The 16,064-nt window shown below is 41.6% G+C and overlaps 1 protein-coding gene across 1 annotated transcript in view; it reads right to left on the reverse strand.

Annotated features, from left to right (window-relative positions):
* dcbld1 (discoidin, CUB and LCCL domain containing 1) overlaps positions 1 to 16,064 on the reverse strand; it is a 37,567-nt gene that overhangs the window by 12,935 nt on the left and 8,568 nt on the right. Inside the window, exons 3-7 of the mRNA XM_079525541.1 lie at positions 13,763 to 13,903; positions 12,899 to 12,950; positions 12,229 to 12,301; positions 5,094 to 5,227; positions 1,231 to 1,271 (exon numbers count right to left, since the gene is read on the reverse strand). Coding sequence (XP_079381667.1) covers positions 1,231 to 1,271; positions 5,094 to 5,227; positions 12,229 to 12,301; positions 12,899 to 12,950; positions 13,763 to 13,903 — 441 coding nt within the window. The remainder of the gene's footprint in view (positions 1 to 1,230; positions 1,272 to 5,093; positions 5,228 to 12,228; positions 12,302 to 12,898; positions 12,951 to 13,762; positions 13,904 to 16,064) is intronic.

Raw genomic sequence — 16,064 nt, forward strand, 5'->3', positions numbered from 1 at the left:
AGTGTGTGTGTGTGTGTCTACACGCATAGTCAAATCCTTGTACATTTTTTGTATGTGTGCATGTGTGTCTGTGTACGCGTCTGTGTGCGAGTGTGAGCACACTCATGTGTCTATTTGCTAGAGCTAGTCTCTACAGGTAATGCGCTAAAGGGCCTGTTGCACTCAAATGACCATAAGAAAACAAAACAGGAGATAAAGACTTTCCCATGATGCTAGAAATAGATAATAGTGCCACACCTTTAATCTTCCTAAAACCTCTCTAAACCCATTAAAACCGGGAAAGCATCCGTGTCATTTTAGACATCATAGAGCGCCACTTCGTGCCACACAATGACTTGTACATCTGCTATTCTTGAGAAATCTGGCAAATGTGTGCAAATCTCTGAATGTCTTTATATATTTTTACTCAAGTCTTTGCTTGAAGTAGACATTTAGTAGAATCCGCTCAGGTCTTAATGGGTTAATTTTACTGCAAGTATTGAAAAGTACTTCCCTTTCCACACCTGTCTGTAACATTACCTGACAACCAACCTCGGCCAACTGTGGTTTAACACTAACCTGGTAATAGTCATGCACCGGCCGAGTGTGGTTTAACACTAACCTGGTAATAGTCATGCACCGGCCGAGTGTGGTTTAACACTAACCTGGTAATAGTCATGCACCGGCCGAGTGTGGTTTAACACTAACCTGGTAATAGTCATGCACCGGCCGAGTGTGGTTTAACACTAACCTGGTAATAGTCATGCACCGGCCGAGTGTGGTTTAACACTAACCTGGTAATAGTCATGCACCGGCCGAGTGTGGTTTAACACTAACCTGGTAATAGTCATGCACCGGCCGAGTGTGGTTTAACACTAACCTGGTAATAGTCATGCACCGGCCGAGTGTGGTTTAACACTAACCTGGTAATAGTCATGCACCGGCCGAGTGTGGTTTAACACTAACCTGGTAATAGTCATGCACCGGCCGAGTGTGGTTTAACACTAACCTGGTAATAGTCATGCACCGGCCAGGTTCTTTTCATAACCAAACCCGCCGCACAAAACAATATATGAATCAACGACCCGCCCTGCTACATTCGTTTATTTTATCTTGATGAAGATATTTTGTTATCTAATGTGTCTGAATGTCCTATAGCTGAGAATATTCGTGGCGATTTGTGACTAATATAATCACTGGAACATAGCACATCTTTCACACAGTGTCCAAGGAAGACAAATCCATTCTTACCGTTGGAGATGAACGTGAAGAGGCTGTCTGACAAGGAGCCGCTGAGAGAGGAAGGAGACAAATAGTGAGAGGCATGTTATCCATCAAGGCTAGTGCACTGGCTGAAACAATCGCCATGGCAATGATGGAGGTATGGCCACAGGACAGTGAACCCCTGTCGTAGTCACAAGGGAAGAAGCATCCCCCTTTTCTCTTTCTCTCCGTCCTTTCTTTTTCTGCTCTGTTGTCCTCTTACCCTCCCTTTTGGGAACAAATCAATCAAACCCATACTTTTTTAACCCATATGGAGACCATTTAAACTAGATTTGAAGTGCATATGTTTTTCTTTTGTATTTAGACAGAGATGGTGAAAGGGAGATACTAGGGGGATGTTTGTCGTAGGCTCAATATGTCAGTTTGTCACCTCCCCCTTTACATTCAATAGATCCTGTGATCTTTTGTGGCCAGATGTTATTTCCTGGGGTCTAGTCGGACTATAGTAAATAATAAAGAAATTGCAGTACAATTTTGTAAAAAAAAATCATATTTGGCCACTTGTTCGAATGCCCCCACCCCTCTGTCTAAAATCGTTCAAACGAAAGAAAGCAGCAAATGAAAAAAAATGAACACTCATCTTTTACTTTCTAATATCAACAGAACATGAACCTTGGTTGAAAAAGAAAAAAAAACAGTTGTCCTTTAAAGCCTTTCCTGGATTTGATGCCGTTGAACTCTTCAAACAGCCAATCAAATGTGGAGATTTCATTTTTGATGTGATGATTACAGAGGCAGGGGGATCTAAAAGCCTTTATGAGGTGAAATCTTTCTTTGTAAAAGTCATCTCATTTGAACCACAAAGATGCACACCTAATCCTGAACACACACATCCTGGGCTTCTTTCAAATCAGATAATGACAGGTGTTGTCCCATCATTCCCTCTCACTGCCTTCTTCCCGTCACTCTTCATGTACCAGCTGACACCTTATCAAGTAACGCTTTGGGAAATATCCTCTCTTCCAGTCGATGGAGATGGATGAGAGCAATCAGATTCAGAACCCATAGCTTCTCAATGAGGAAGTCAGCGGTCCAACTTGTCCAAACAGAACAAGCCCCCACCCACCCAGTGTTCCTGAATTCTATACATACCAGGCAAAACATTCAACCATTAAGAGCATTATGTAATGTAATATATGGTTGTTATGTTGTCCTTGGTGTTTTTTTAGATGTTTTTGTAATGTGTTGTTGTATTTATATTATATATGGTTGCTATCGGGCAGAAACCTTGTATCCTTTTTTCGTAATGCCCTATTTCACCATCATACGGCAATGTGACAGAGAAGTAGCAAAAAAAATAGCAGATCTAAAAGCTCAAAACAGGTCATGATGTGATGTGTTCTGAGCTGGTAGATCTGCTATTTTTGACCCTTTTAATCTTGGACATACTGTAGGTCAAAATATATGAACATTTGGCAACAATAGTCAAACACTCTGGCTAGATAACTGTAAGCAAATAGATATGGTTAGACCCAGTGGGCACCACAGGTCAACAACGTTATGTGGTTAAAGTGAATATTTCACTCCTGATTTTAAGATTGTTATGACAGTTGTCTGCATAAATGTGTTCCTGCTAGGCTGAGGGAAAAGCAGCCAGACAGGGAAAAGCAGAAAAGAAAATCTCAAAGACAAGCCCAACTTGTCCCGACACAACAGGCACCAACGTTGCCAGCATTTCACACATACCGGCTGGGTGGTTACAGTTAAAACATCGTGTTCTGACACAGCCGTCAGCACAGGGCAACATGGAGATAGAGGTGAGTCTAATGTACTGTAAAGCTGGACACACAAGACAATGACACAGTGACTACATTTTGACAAATTACAATTTGAATGTAGTATGTAATTTGTGATGTAAGACAATCTCTTTGTACTGATTATGATTCCACGGCTACATTGTAAATGAAGGCCTGCCCCTCAGTTGTACCCCCAGTTTAAATAAAGGTTATGATGATGACGATTGTTAGATAGAAATAAAGGTTATGATGATGACGATTGTTAGATGTACCCAGGTTTGGCTACAATACATCATTAATATTTTTGACAGTTACATTTATTACGGGCAGACAGATGTTTCGCTGTGTAAATTAAAAGTGGCACATAGTTAGTCTTGAAAATATCCTTTTGTTAGATGGCAGCAGCTGTAAAACGTATAATTTATGGAGGAAAACAAACCCTCTCTAGTCACAGCTCCCACTTGTGAAATGTATTTATGAGAGGAAGTCTCGCGTTGATGTGATTATCTTCTAAATGCAGCAGCACTGACAGCTCTGAGATGAATAACTCCAAGTTCATTGAGGTTAATGCAATGAAACAATGAAGAGGCATTCTCCTTGCATAGACAACAGCAGCTGACATGAACTCACTTATAGAGGGCCAGATTAATGAGAGTAACTGATTAATGGCTGATTAATGAGCAACATCTTTGTGCCCAGGGGGTTACCAGTGGAAACCAGACACTCCCATGTGACAGTGCAAGTGAGCGTGACAGTAATTGGTTGGTGGTCTTTGGCTTCTTGTGGAATAAACCTTTTCCCCTTCAGGCGGCAACAAAAAAATGAAATGGAAAGGATTGAAATCAAGGTTATGCGGGTAACCACACATCATAATGACTCCAGGCTTCTTCTTTTTTTCAAAACCATGTCACAACTGTACAAGTCAGAACGATTTGTCATATGACCTTCCATGACATCTGAGGCCATGGTTTGATATCCATCACTTATTAGCTTACATTTGCATATATAAATACTAATGAGCTTAAAAAGAACTCCCCCATTGAACTGCAGAGACAGTTTGAGTGATGCTCTTTGAGGTTTGAAACCAATTACGTCTCTGGTACGTTGACATGTAACTGCCTTGTGCCTTCATTACACCAACAACGGGCACATGTGCACAGTATCACACACAGTACACAGTCAATAAAAAAGGAAGAGCTGCAGCCATTGATTCCTTTACCAACCTAATGTCTGTCTTAGATATAAATCGTGGTCATTACAGGCCAGACAGGCCTGTGGTGGAATGCTCACCCTAGCTGTGTTGTAAACCCTGCAGGACTTTGGGGACAGAGACGTGGTCAGAGGGTCAGTTGACCATGACCCTGAGACACACAACACAACCAACAGGGCATGCTAGATGATGTCTGCAGTGCTACTTAAGGCCCATGTATGAAATGCATTGCTTTATAAGGTCCTATTCTTCTCATTGAAGAGACTTCCTTTTTTCCTTCCTTAAGATCACTGCCACAAAAGGATTGGACCTTGCGCTCCAAAATAAAAACTCGAGTATGAAAGTAAATCAAATATTCGTATTTTAAAAGCACACGTGACAATGTCAGTGAAAGATATATCCCTGCACAATGTGTTTGTTGCTTACCCTTTCATCTTGATCCTGACTATGGGTCCAACAGAATGTAATTTATTTGGTTTATTTATTCCATTATTTTGTCAAACTAGTGGCGTATATATTGTTTATTTTAGGTTATACTTGTACATGTAACTCACAACTTCTGTCAATGTATAAATGTAAAAAGATCTGCTGTCGGGAGAAACCACCTTTCCTGAAAATGCAGAAATCCTTATATTTTTAAAATGATGCAATACTGCCTCATCAAAGTGACTTTATATATTGTCTATTTCTTGCATGAGACAGTTTGAGGGTCCAATGGAATTAAGAGGTTTTGTCCAAAGCACTTTATAATACTTTTCATCCGTTCAATATTTGTTTTAACCAACACACAGGCGGGAAAAAAATCTAAAAGTTAGGTGGTTTCCTCCCGACAGCAACGAATGGTGCAAGCTTTGTGATGAGTGTGTTGACTTGGCCATACTCACTCTTTGGACTGGACACCGTTGGCTTTGGTGGCGGGGTAGTGGCTCTGGCCTTTGTGTCTCTCCACAGACACCCATCCGCCTGTCTCATCCTGAATCACCCCAGCATGGACCGCTGCCTTGCACAGCACAGAGGTCTGCAAGACAGACAGAGACAAAGGTGAGGACAGCGGGTGGAACAGGCAGATAAGAATATACTCAAGGCGAACACTCAGTCATGACAGGTGTTAAATATCCACAACCTCATTTGAGCTTGTTTGAAGCATTCAAATCTGACATTATGCATTCTGAATTGGGTACACTTTTGCGTGGAAAAAGGCACACTGCGATCTCATTCATCCAGGCCGACAATGACTATAATTACAATGTCAAGAAAGAATGCCAGACATTCTGTCTTGCTGGTGTGCTGTGAAGGAAGGCAGTGCTTAGTTGGGGAACATGGGATCTTTGCACTAACTACCTCCAGGGAAATCAGTCTAGGGCTAGGCCCACCCTGTAGGCCAACTAAAGAGTCTTCAGTCTAGGGCTAGGCCCACCCTGTAGGCCAAATAAAGAGTCTTCAGTCTAGGGCTAGGCCCACCCTGTAGGCCAAATAAAGAGTCTTCAGGCTAGGGCTAGGCCCACCCTGTAGGCCAAATAAAGAGTCTTCAGTCTAGGGCTAGGCCCACCCTGTAGGCCAAATAAAGAGTCTTCAGTCTAGGGCTAGGCCCACCCTGTAGGCCAAATAAAGAGTCTTCAGTCTAGGCCCACCCTGTAGGCCAAATAAAGAGTCTTCAGTCTAGGCCCACCCTGTAGGCCAAATAAAGAGTCTTCAGGCTAGGGCTAGGCCCACCCTGTAGGCCAAATAAAGAGTCTTCAGGCTAGGGCTAGGCCCACCCTGTAGGCCAAATAAAGAGTCTTCAGTCTAGGGCTAGGCCCACCCTGTAGGCCAAATAAAGAGTCTTCAGGCTAGGGCTAGGCCCACCCTGTAGGCCAAATAAAGAGTCTTCAGTCTAGGGCTAGGCCCACCCTGTAGGCCAAATACAGAGTCTTCAGTGTCTGCAGCAGGTAGGGGAGGGGATACTTTGGACAGATTTTTAAAAGCCAAGAGCTCTTTCATACCAGATACGCCCTTACCTGCTTTAAGCCTTGCCCTGGAATTTTACCAATGCTCATCCAACAGATGTTGCACTTTTAGCACTTTCTTGTGTGATCCTACAACACAAATGCTGGGGTGGTTGAGTCTGATACGTGTCTTGTCTGGTGCCTACTGAACTCAGATCAATGATTTCCACAGGTGGACAATCAAGTTTGGAGTTGTAAAAGACAACAACATTGTTTGAATGTATTAATTGTCTATTTCATTAACCCAACTGTTATTGTTTAGCATTCTTTGTTTGAGCTCTATCATTAAATAATGAAAAGTAGTTTACTTCGGGTCTTCAGCCAGAAACGGTTCAAGACATTTTCTGTATGCCTTGCATACCTCCTTCACGCATCTGCAGATTGCTGGTGGGACATGAGGATGCTAGTTTATAGTAAATGTTTACAAATAGCCATAAATGTTTACAAAACCGGAAGTGAAGTGGCCAGCGCAGATTATTTAATTTATAGGACAGAGAAATCTCATTGCAGTGTCTGAACGTGGAATGCTTTTTCGAGTTTGTATTTCTGATAAGTACAGTGTAGAGCAGTTCACTGTAGAGAGATGGGAAACACAGAAAGAGAGTACAGGAGGGACATGCAGCAAATGGTCCAGCCGTCTGGGTCTCGAGGAACCTGGGACTCGCTATCAGGTATTACAGCCCATGTGGTATGCCCCATAGCCATGAGGCTATCGGGTCGCCCCAGGGGATGCATTTTAATGGTAGGTGGACTCTGGTGAAATCACTCTTTAGGCTAGGATTAGGTTTAATGGTCTAGACCTCAATATTTCACAGGTCACAAAAGAATTATCCACCATATCAAATTTGATTGCAAGCAGGGGCAGAAAATGAGTGAGCAAGAGGGTTAAGGACAGAGAGGTTCAAGATAGTAAGTCTTCATTTCTGAGATGCAAAAAATAAATTAAATGTACATCAGAACAAACATCCACATGAAACAGGCAGGCTGGACGTGAAGAGATCTAGATCATCCACTTCTTCTTCTTTTACATTTATGTAATTTCTTAAATTTGCTTTTGAAAATGTATGAAATTCCTTTTCTTCTGAAAAACAAATCTTTTGAAATAAACAAAATAAGTAGCTACTTACTAGCGACCCACAAAAATGTGTCTGTGACCCAAAATAGGGTCCCGACTCCCGACCCATTGTTTGGGAAACTGTGCAATGACTAGACTCATTAACGGAAGCCACAGACAGACAGAGGGCCCCGCGGCCCCAGGTCTCAGACCAGCCTATAAAAGAGTTATCATCGCTAACAGTTGGGCTTACATTTTTATGCAATGTCTGTAAACAGGCCCCCTGTGCTTTATCTGGGGCAGCAGCTGTACTCGGGTCAGACTTAACATGCTGACCTCCCGTTTTATCTGGACCGACAGCCGGCTTGGGGTCAAATTTAACTGCCTCGTTAACTTGATCATTTATCCACGGACTGGCAGACATGAATATACAGCAGTTTAATTACTGGTTGTCTGGCTGGTGGACCACTGCCTTTTACACCAGAAAGCTTGAGTGTGTGATTCCATGTTCCTGATCATGGCCAACGCCATTGGCTGGACCTACACTAATATATCGATATGAGACTAGATATCTTGGATTTTGGATATCAAAATATCTTGATATGTCTTTTCCTGCTTTTAATCACTTAAGAAAAGCTCACAATATCAAGGTATTTATTAGTAAAAAACATTGTGATATTTGATTGTCTATTATCGCCCACCCTATATGAAATGTGAAATTAGTAAGTAATATTACTCACTATTTCAAACAGAACGACAGCTGTCTAAACTGACTGATTGAGAACTTATAACAATAACATGTGACTGCATTTCAATTAACAGTTGAACTCACACTTACTCACACTTACTACTAGTATACTATACATGTTCACTGCATATGCCAGTTGTATACTGTAATGATTCAATCATTATGTTGTAGTTACTTAAACAATGGTTTTATTCCACAATACAATACCCATTTCTTGATTACTTCTACAATATTTGCTTATCTACAGTTGCACTATGTATTCTTGTTTCACTGATTGCATCGCCCGCACTGCATTTGTGTTTGTACTGCACCAGGAATAGCAGTAAAGTGCTTTTGTATTTGCTCTGTAAAGTAGGTTGAAAGAAATGCGTTGAACGTTTTGTCTAACGCCATATTCTATTGATTGAGTGCAGTGGGATGATTAACACCTTCTGTTGGTCTAGCAGTAATCTGGGTCAGTCCCAAAAGCCTGGACCTTCTAGACAGTACAATAGCCCTTCATCAAAGCCTGGACTGCTTGCTGGTGTATAATAGCCAACATGCCTCGACAATGGCCGACCCAGCTGGCCAAAGCCCATATGTAAAATATCAAAAGCATATGGGCAATGACCATGCTAGTGGCTAAACAATAGCAAAGCTGGAAAATCAATATAGGCCAAGATCATAGCTCTATATAGCCATATGTGGCTAGATTCCATGGACTCTCTCTCTCTGGGGCTATTGATGAAGAATTCATGAATATTCTTTGCAATAATACCAGAGGGGCTTTTATCACATTCTCATACCCTTTGGTGTGTTTTCAAAGTAATTTTTAGCCTGGTATCAACATAACTTACAATACAGTGAAGCATCCATCACATCCCAAGTGTTAAGATTGTTTTTGTCAACAAATCAGTGAAGAGTGTGTGTCCAATGCAAAATATGATTTTCTCTTCACATTTGTCTTTGAATTGATAGGGGGAAAAGTCTGTGGTTTACTCACTTTATTCCTATCAACAAGACCTGAATATTTTCTATACCAGAACACATTTATTTTTTTCTTTTCAATCTGAGTACTGTGTACTGCAAACCAAAAAGAGTTGCCCACCCCTGGCCTAGTTGTTAGGCATTTGGCTGACTCTCGCATGCAACCGTACAATGAGCTTCCGTTACCAGATCACCAAACATTACAAGGATCAGCCATACTGCTCAGATATAGAATATAGAAAGTGGGGGCAGTGCCAGTATAACACACACACACACACACACACACACACACACACACACACACACACACACACACACACACACACACACACACACACACACACACACACACACACACACACACACACACACACACACACACACACACACACACACACACACACACACACACACACACACACACACACACACACACACACACACACACACACACACACACACAGTTACATAAATGGATTACTTAGCTCAGCCACTTCCACACACCAAAATGTGCAGCCATATCCAAGAGTTACTTAACAGGATAGTATCCGTGGTGGAAATATGACACTTTTATCACCTGCAGGCTGTAGTAAAATGACCAGTCCCTTCAAAACACAACACCTTATCCTTTGACAGGGTGACAGCAAGACAGAAAGCATGCTTTAGTTTAGAATTAAATCACATTCCCAAACCAGTGGGTTGGGACCCAGGAGAGGTTTGTACATCTATATTTACTAGTACTATTGAAATAGGTTTTACGGTAAGTGGTTAATGTATAATAATGTATAATATAATGTATTTTTTGTAAATTTGGGTCCAGGGGAGACACCAAAAAAATTATCTTTTGGGTCTCAAGCTGTTTGACTCTTGAGTCCTGTCTTCATGGCACCCAGTGCAAAGTAGTACCAGTACAGTGTTGAATGCAAGAGTGAACAGTGTTAAACAGTGAAGACTATTGTTAAAACATCATACTTTGAGATTCAAATTTTGACCTTTGTTTAATTAAAACTAACGTACAATGGAAGATTGTGTGGCTGTTTTCTTTTCTTTTTTGCTTATGAGGAATTTGAGTATATTTTGTGGACCTGATGACAATATTGATCAACATTAGACTCTGTTAATGTAAAACTCTAAGCCTTTCACTATATATACCGGCAGTTGGGCAGGATGGAGGGCATCCAAGCTTCTACTTTTGAAATCCCCTCTCTGGTCATTAATGTTTATGGCCGGTAGGGATATGTTTTATCTCTGCTACTGGCAAAACTGAACTTATACATGCATTTACTTTTTGGAAATGTAAACTTATTTGCTTGATATTTTTGTTATATCACAATTTAACAAATTCATGAATTCAAAATGTATGATAACCATGTTAAATATTGACATCCCACTTTTGGGCAAATTTGTCACGACAACTCATCACAAAGCGATGTGTTGTGAGCTTGTCGATATGTTGCTATTTTTGGTAAATGTCGTATGAAGAAGTATAGGGTTAAGTGGAACCTAGCTCTGGTCCATAGCCTTCTACTGATTCTACGATTCTGCCCTGCAGTATAAGGCTATGGGACTTTCAGTTTTAAATCTCAAATGGAAATCAGACCAGCCTCTCCTCTTTTGTGGAAATCTCACGAACGTTTGACCTACTCACCAATACAAAGACGGGTTGTGTCAATAGAAAGCCTACTTTCCTTAGTGGACGCACTCTGAGCCCCCCACATATATAAATATAAATATATATAAATGGAACTTTTTGGCCAGAAAGGGATTTTTTTTTCACCGGAGGAAAAATATTCTCTATGATGCAGTTCTATGGGCAATATCGGTAGAGGGCGCATTGGAGTAACTAAAAGTATTTGTTTCCCGGTGGAAACAAAATCCCTTTTTGGCCAAAAAGTACCGTTTATACGTGTGGTGGGGGGCTCAGAGTGCGTCCACTAAGGAAAGTAGGCTTTCTATTGACACAACCCGTCTTTGTATTGGTGAGTAGGTCAAACGTTCGTGAGATTTCCACAAAAGAGGAGAGGCTGGTCTGATTTCCATTCGAGATTTAAAACTGAAAGTCCCATAGCCTTATACTGCAGGGCAGAATCGTAGAAGCAGTAGAAGGCTATGGACCAGAGCTAAGTGGAACCCTGTTTTGTTTCAGTATATGAATTTATTGCTCCCGACAATGTCATAGCATGCTCGCATTGTACATTGTGCTGTATGTTGTCGTAACAGTGGATTAGTAATAAAATAAGTGACTGCTAAAGACGGTGATTTACGTCCGTCCAAATCCAACGTTTCACTGCCACTGTTATTTACGACGTCCCATGGTCTTTTCAGTGGTTTACGATACATGGCGCTCTTCGTCAACGTATGAATGGTTCTAGGTTGCTAAGCAACGGATACAACCGGAAAAAAATTGCCGGAAGTGAAAAGGCCGTCTCCATTTGCCTCAATGTAAATAGATTGCATTTATCTCGGATTATTTTCCCAGATTGCATTTTTGGTCAAAACAAGCTTTATTCATGGAACAAAACCGATGATCGCGGTTACAGTATCTATTTTCCGGTGGGAAAAAAAACGATCGCGCGTAACTGTGCACAGCGTTTACTTATTTACTTAAATAAGGGTCTTAAAGGAGAATTCCATGCTAGAAGGTTTTCTTACCTTTATTTGTAGTTGTTACGTCCCCACCAAAGAGGTCCAGGTGTTATTTTGCGCAAAAGTGCATTATTGGCTATTTCCCCTAATATAAGCCCTCAATAGGGGATGGGTTTTTGTGCTAATTCGATTGATTTTTGAGCGCTGGAAATAAGCGAATTAGCACAACACCCCAATGCCCCATTCAATTCAATGCAATTCAATTCATTGAGGGCTTATATTAGGGGAAATAGCCAATAATGTGCTTTTGCACAAAATAAATGTTCCCCTTTGGTGGGGACGTAACAACTACAAATAAAGGTAAGAAAGCCTTCTAGCATGGAATTCTCCTTTAACTGAAAAAGAAACCTGGCATTGGCAGAATTATTAATTAATTAATTGATACCTGGCACTGCAGTGAATGTGTCAAGACCTGAGGCGAATTCTAAAAATCGAATCATCACAAATATGGTACACACAGACACACAAAGCTGGGCATAGGATGGGCTAGCACCCCTCAAAAATGGTTTTTTTTTAAAAGACACATTTTTAAGATTTTTCAAAAATATATATAATAGATCTGCTATTTTTGATATTGTTTGAATAATGGGTTATAAGATGAAGTGAAAATGCAAACTTACATGACGGTATCCCAGAGAAATGTCCCCGGACACGTCCCCTGCCACTCCACGGCATCCTGCTGGACAGTACTTCCTGTTGTTGGAGACAACAATAGTAGAGCAGAGAGGAGCTGAGAGGGAAGCCCCATCCTGTCATGACTATCATGACATAGTACAGCTGCTAAATGGTAAACCACTTTAAACCCCACCATGTACTTTGTTCTGTGATGATAAGCAAAATCTCAGATCTACGATTCATTGTGAGCGTTCAAACATTTGGGAAATTGTTGAAAATGTTTAAAATAAATAATAAGCTTAAGACAGTTTTGTTCTACGTAAATTACACCCACTCATATCTCGGCAGGCGTGAACTTAATTATTATTTTTTACCTTTATAAATGTGCATGTGTGGTTTATTGTATGCTGATTTGTAAGACTATCTTGTTGAATAACAGAGATTATTTTTCTTAATTTATCCAACACTCTTCAACTCCATTGAAAATCCACATTAGAAATCCGTGACGGAGGTAACTTCCGGGGGTGGCCTACAAAAATCCCACATGATCCTGTAGCACTTTAGTCTGGGCAATTTCCATGTATTTCACTTGGCAGTGCAGACACGGTGAGCCCAGCTGCCCTGATTTTGAGGAAGGTTGATCTTGCGCGTCAAGAACCTCAACAATTATCTCACCTATACTTTGGCGCTGAGAAGTGGGCCCCTTTATCCAGACATGTGAGGAGATCTGTGGGAAGAAGAGACAATAGGGGTTAAAAATAGTCTGTCTGCCAGACGTGACAGACAGAAATGACCACATCACAACAACAGGACACCAGCCACAACAGGATAACTACCCTGCTTCCTTCACTCCCTCTGGGGGACACACGTACACACGCACGAACGCACGCACAGTATGTGTGCAAAGTACCACTGCTCTACTCTTTCAACTGATGAATGTGAGAGTGAACAGGGTGAACAGTGGCCACTATTGTTTTTTTTAACTTTGAGATTTAAATTTGATCCTTTACTGTGGAAGATTGTGTGGCCCTTACATCAAGTTGAATGTATTGAATCTCGATGATAACAGATTCAAGATTATCTGTGAGTTTCTTTGAAAAGGATGGCATTTTCTTTTTTTAATTCGGCTTTCGCCTTTATTTTATACGTTTTTATAGAGGGATAGACAGTAGGCTGACAGGAAATGGGGAGAGAGATGGGGGGGTGACATGCAGTAAAGGCCGTCGGGATTGGGAGTCGAACCCGCGGCACACTGCCAGACTGGATTACCAGCCAAGATGCCTGGACCGCTGAGCCGCGGCCCAGGCCCTGATGACAATTTTGATCAACATTACAAACTCTAGTGCTTAAATTTCTACGGCACAGTCACTGTATACAGCGGGTAAAAATGTCCCTGGAACGTCGCACAAAATATCCTTCAAATGATGTGCGGCTAAACTGGGCTGATCATAGAACACATGCAGTACAGTAGTCAAACAAGAGGCGGGGGGTCATTTATTAGTCGTAATAAACTAGTCGTCTGTAGGAACAGACACACACCTTGGTTTTGGACCGTTGAGTAGGAGAGCAGAAAGCCTCTTCCAGATATGTGGGTCCCACTGCGAAACTGGACGATGAGCTGGTTGGTATCTATGTGCAGATCTATGGGGGGCTTCCGGCTGCCACAGAACGTATCAAACCCTGGAACCCAAGATAAACCACCATCAAGGACAATGACAAACACTTGTTTTACTGAATATGACAAGACTCTTGATTACACATGAACCCTATAAATGTCCCTAATGTCATCCCCTGGGCATGTCAAAATAGTATTGTCACTTGTGCCAGAGACCACCATAAAAGATTAAGATTTTTCAGAATGTTTCGAAAACAGCTGATGTACATGTTGCGATATGTCCCATTTTGAGCTTGTAGAGCGGCTACTGTATATTCGAATAGTATAAAACATGGTTAAAGTGGTTAAACTGATTTTGATGTGGTCCCCGGACCCTACTTTGAGAACCAGTGGATTAGAGCTCACAGAGAGCTAAACAAGCTTGATCTTCCCCTGGGAGACCTTCTCCTAAAGCCCCCTTCCCCCAAACAACCTTCCTCTTCCGTCTCCCCCTCGGGCAGAACTGCTACTTCACAGTTCACACATCACCTGCCACACTACACTGTGTGTGTGTGTGTGTGTGTGCGCGTGTGTGTGTGTGTGTGTGTGTGTGTGTGTGTGTGTGTGTCAGGGCAGTCAGGCTCCTCTTCCTGCAGTGAAACCTGCCTGTAAATAATAATCAGTGAGGACATGACAAAAGCATTAGAAGAGAGTAGTTGCTGTATTGTTGTATTGTGCTTTGGCAATGTAAACGTATGTTTTCTCATGCCAATAAAGCCCTTTGAATTGAATTGAATTGAAATTGTGTGTGTTTGTGTGTGTGTGTGGTGTCAGGGCAGTCAGGCTCCTCTTCCTGCAGTGAAACCTGCCTGTAAATAATAATCAGTGAGGACATGACAAAAGCATTAGAAGAGAGAAGAGCTGTGACCTGCGTCAAAGCCTCAGCCTGACAAGAGGTCCTGTATCACATTTCCATGTCCAGACAATAGGAAAGAGGGCTTGCAAATGCAGTTTGTTGGATCTTTCTAGTTTCTTCTTTGCTCACAAGCAGTTTGGTTCCATTTTAAGAGTAGAAAGTGGCTTTCGCCTTTATTTTTCAATTTACGTTTTATTGAATTTTAATCAAACATACATGAAAACGAAACGACTGACAATTGACAATACATACAACCGAAAACAAAACAAGACAATATACGTACAATACACACATTTCGCCTTTATTTTATATTTTTTATGGAGGGACAGACAGTAGGCTGACAGGAAATGGGGAGAGAGATGGGGGGATGACATGCAGTAAAGGCCGTCGGGATCGGGAGTCGAACCCGCGGCACACTGCCAGACTGGATTACCAGCCAAGGTGCCTGGACCGCTGAGCCACGGCCCAGGCCAACTATCTTGCTTTTAATGTACATTTTAGTTAATAGCTTATGATGATTATATTATAATGTATTATTATTATTATAATGAAGGTTATTGTTGTAACAAAAATACTTAAGTTCCCCTTCCTGGTTGTTTGAGCCTACTTCTTAGTTACTAACATTCCCATGATGTATTTTGAAGGGAAGCACAGGCCTGGCACATCCTTAGCCTATATTTTCTGGAGGTCAAGAGTGCCATTATGCCACAAGCGTAGTGAACAAGGACAATGCCACGACCACCGCAGACTGCAGTTAAAAACCAGGGAAGCAGGGTTGTAGTTTTCATGGCTTTTACTCCAGTGACAATTTTGGGGTATTTTAGAGTACTGCTCAGTATAATGGCTGCTAGTAATGGAACATTAGCGCCAACACAAATGCTGTATACAAAGATAATGTAGATTATAGAGAATATTAGAGATATACTATAAAAAACAGAATTATAGTGTTATTTTAAGGCTAATAAGCTGGGCTGGGGGAGCAATCTGTCACTGCACGTAGTCCTACGGTCTGGGGTGGCACGTACCAGTAGGGAAAGCCCTCCCGGTGGGACTCCTCACTGGCAGTAGGGTACAACAGAAAGACTAAATGGGGATAAAATAAATAATTGGCTATTCGAATTCCTTGAATGATTGCATTGCATGTGAGGTACCCACACTAGTTACCCAGATCACATACTATGACTATGAGATTAGTTAGGATCCCACTGCAAATGTGTTTGTAGAACGGATGTATGGTCCTGACTCATGTCTAGTCACTGTGTGGTAATAGGGCAGATTTACACTTCTTACATTAGGTAATCACATTCGGGGGGAAAGTGCAGCATAACCCC

Source organism: Electrona antarctica (genome assembly GCF_951216825.1).
Source record: "Electrona antarctica genome assembly, chromosome: 17".
NCBI lineage: Eukaryota > Metazoa > Chordata > Actinopteri > Myctophiformes > Myctophidae > Electrona > Electrona antarctica.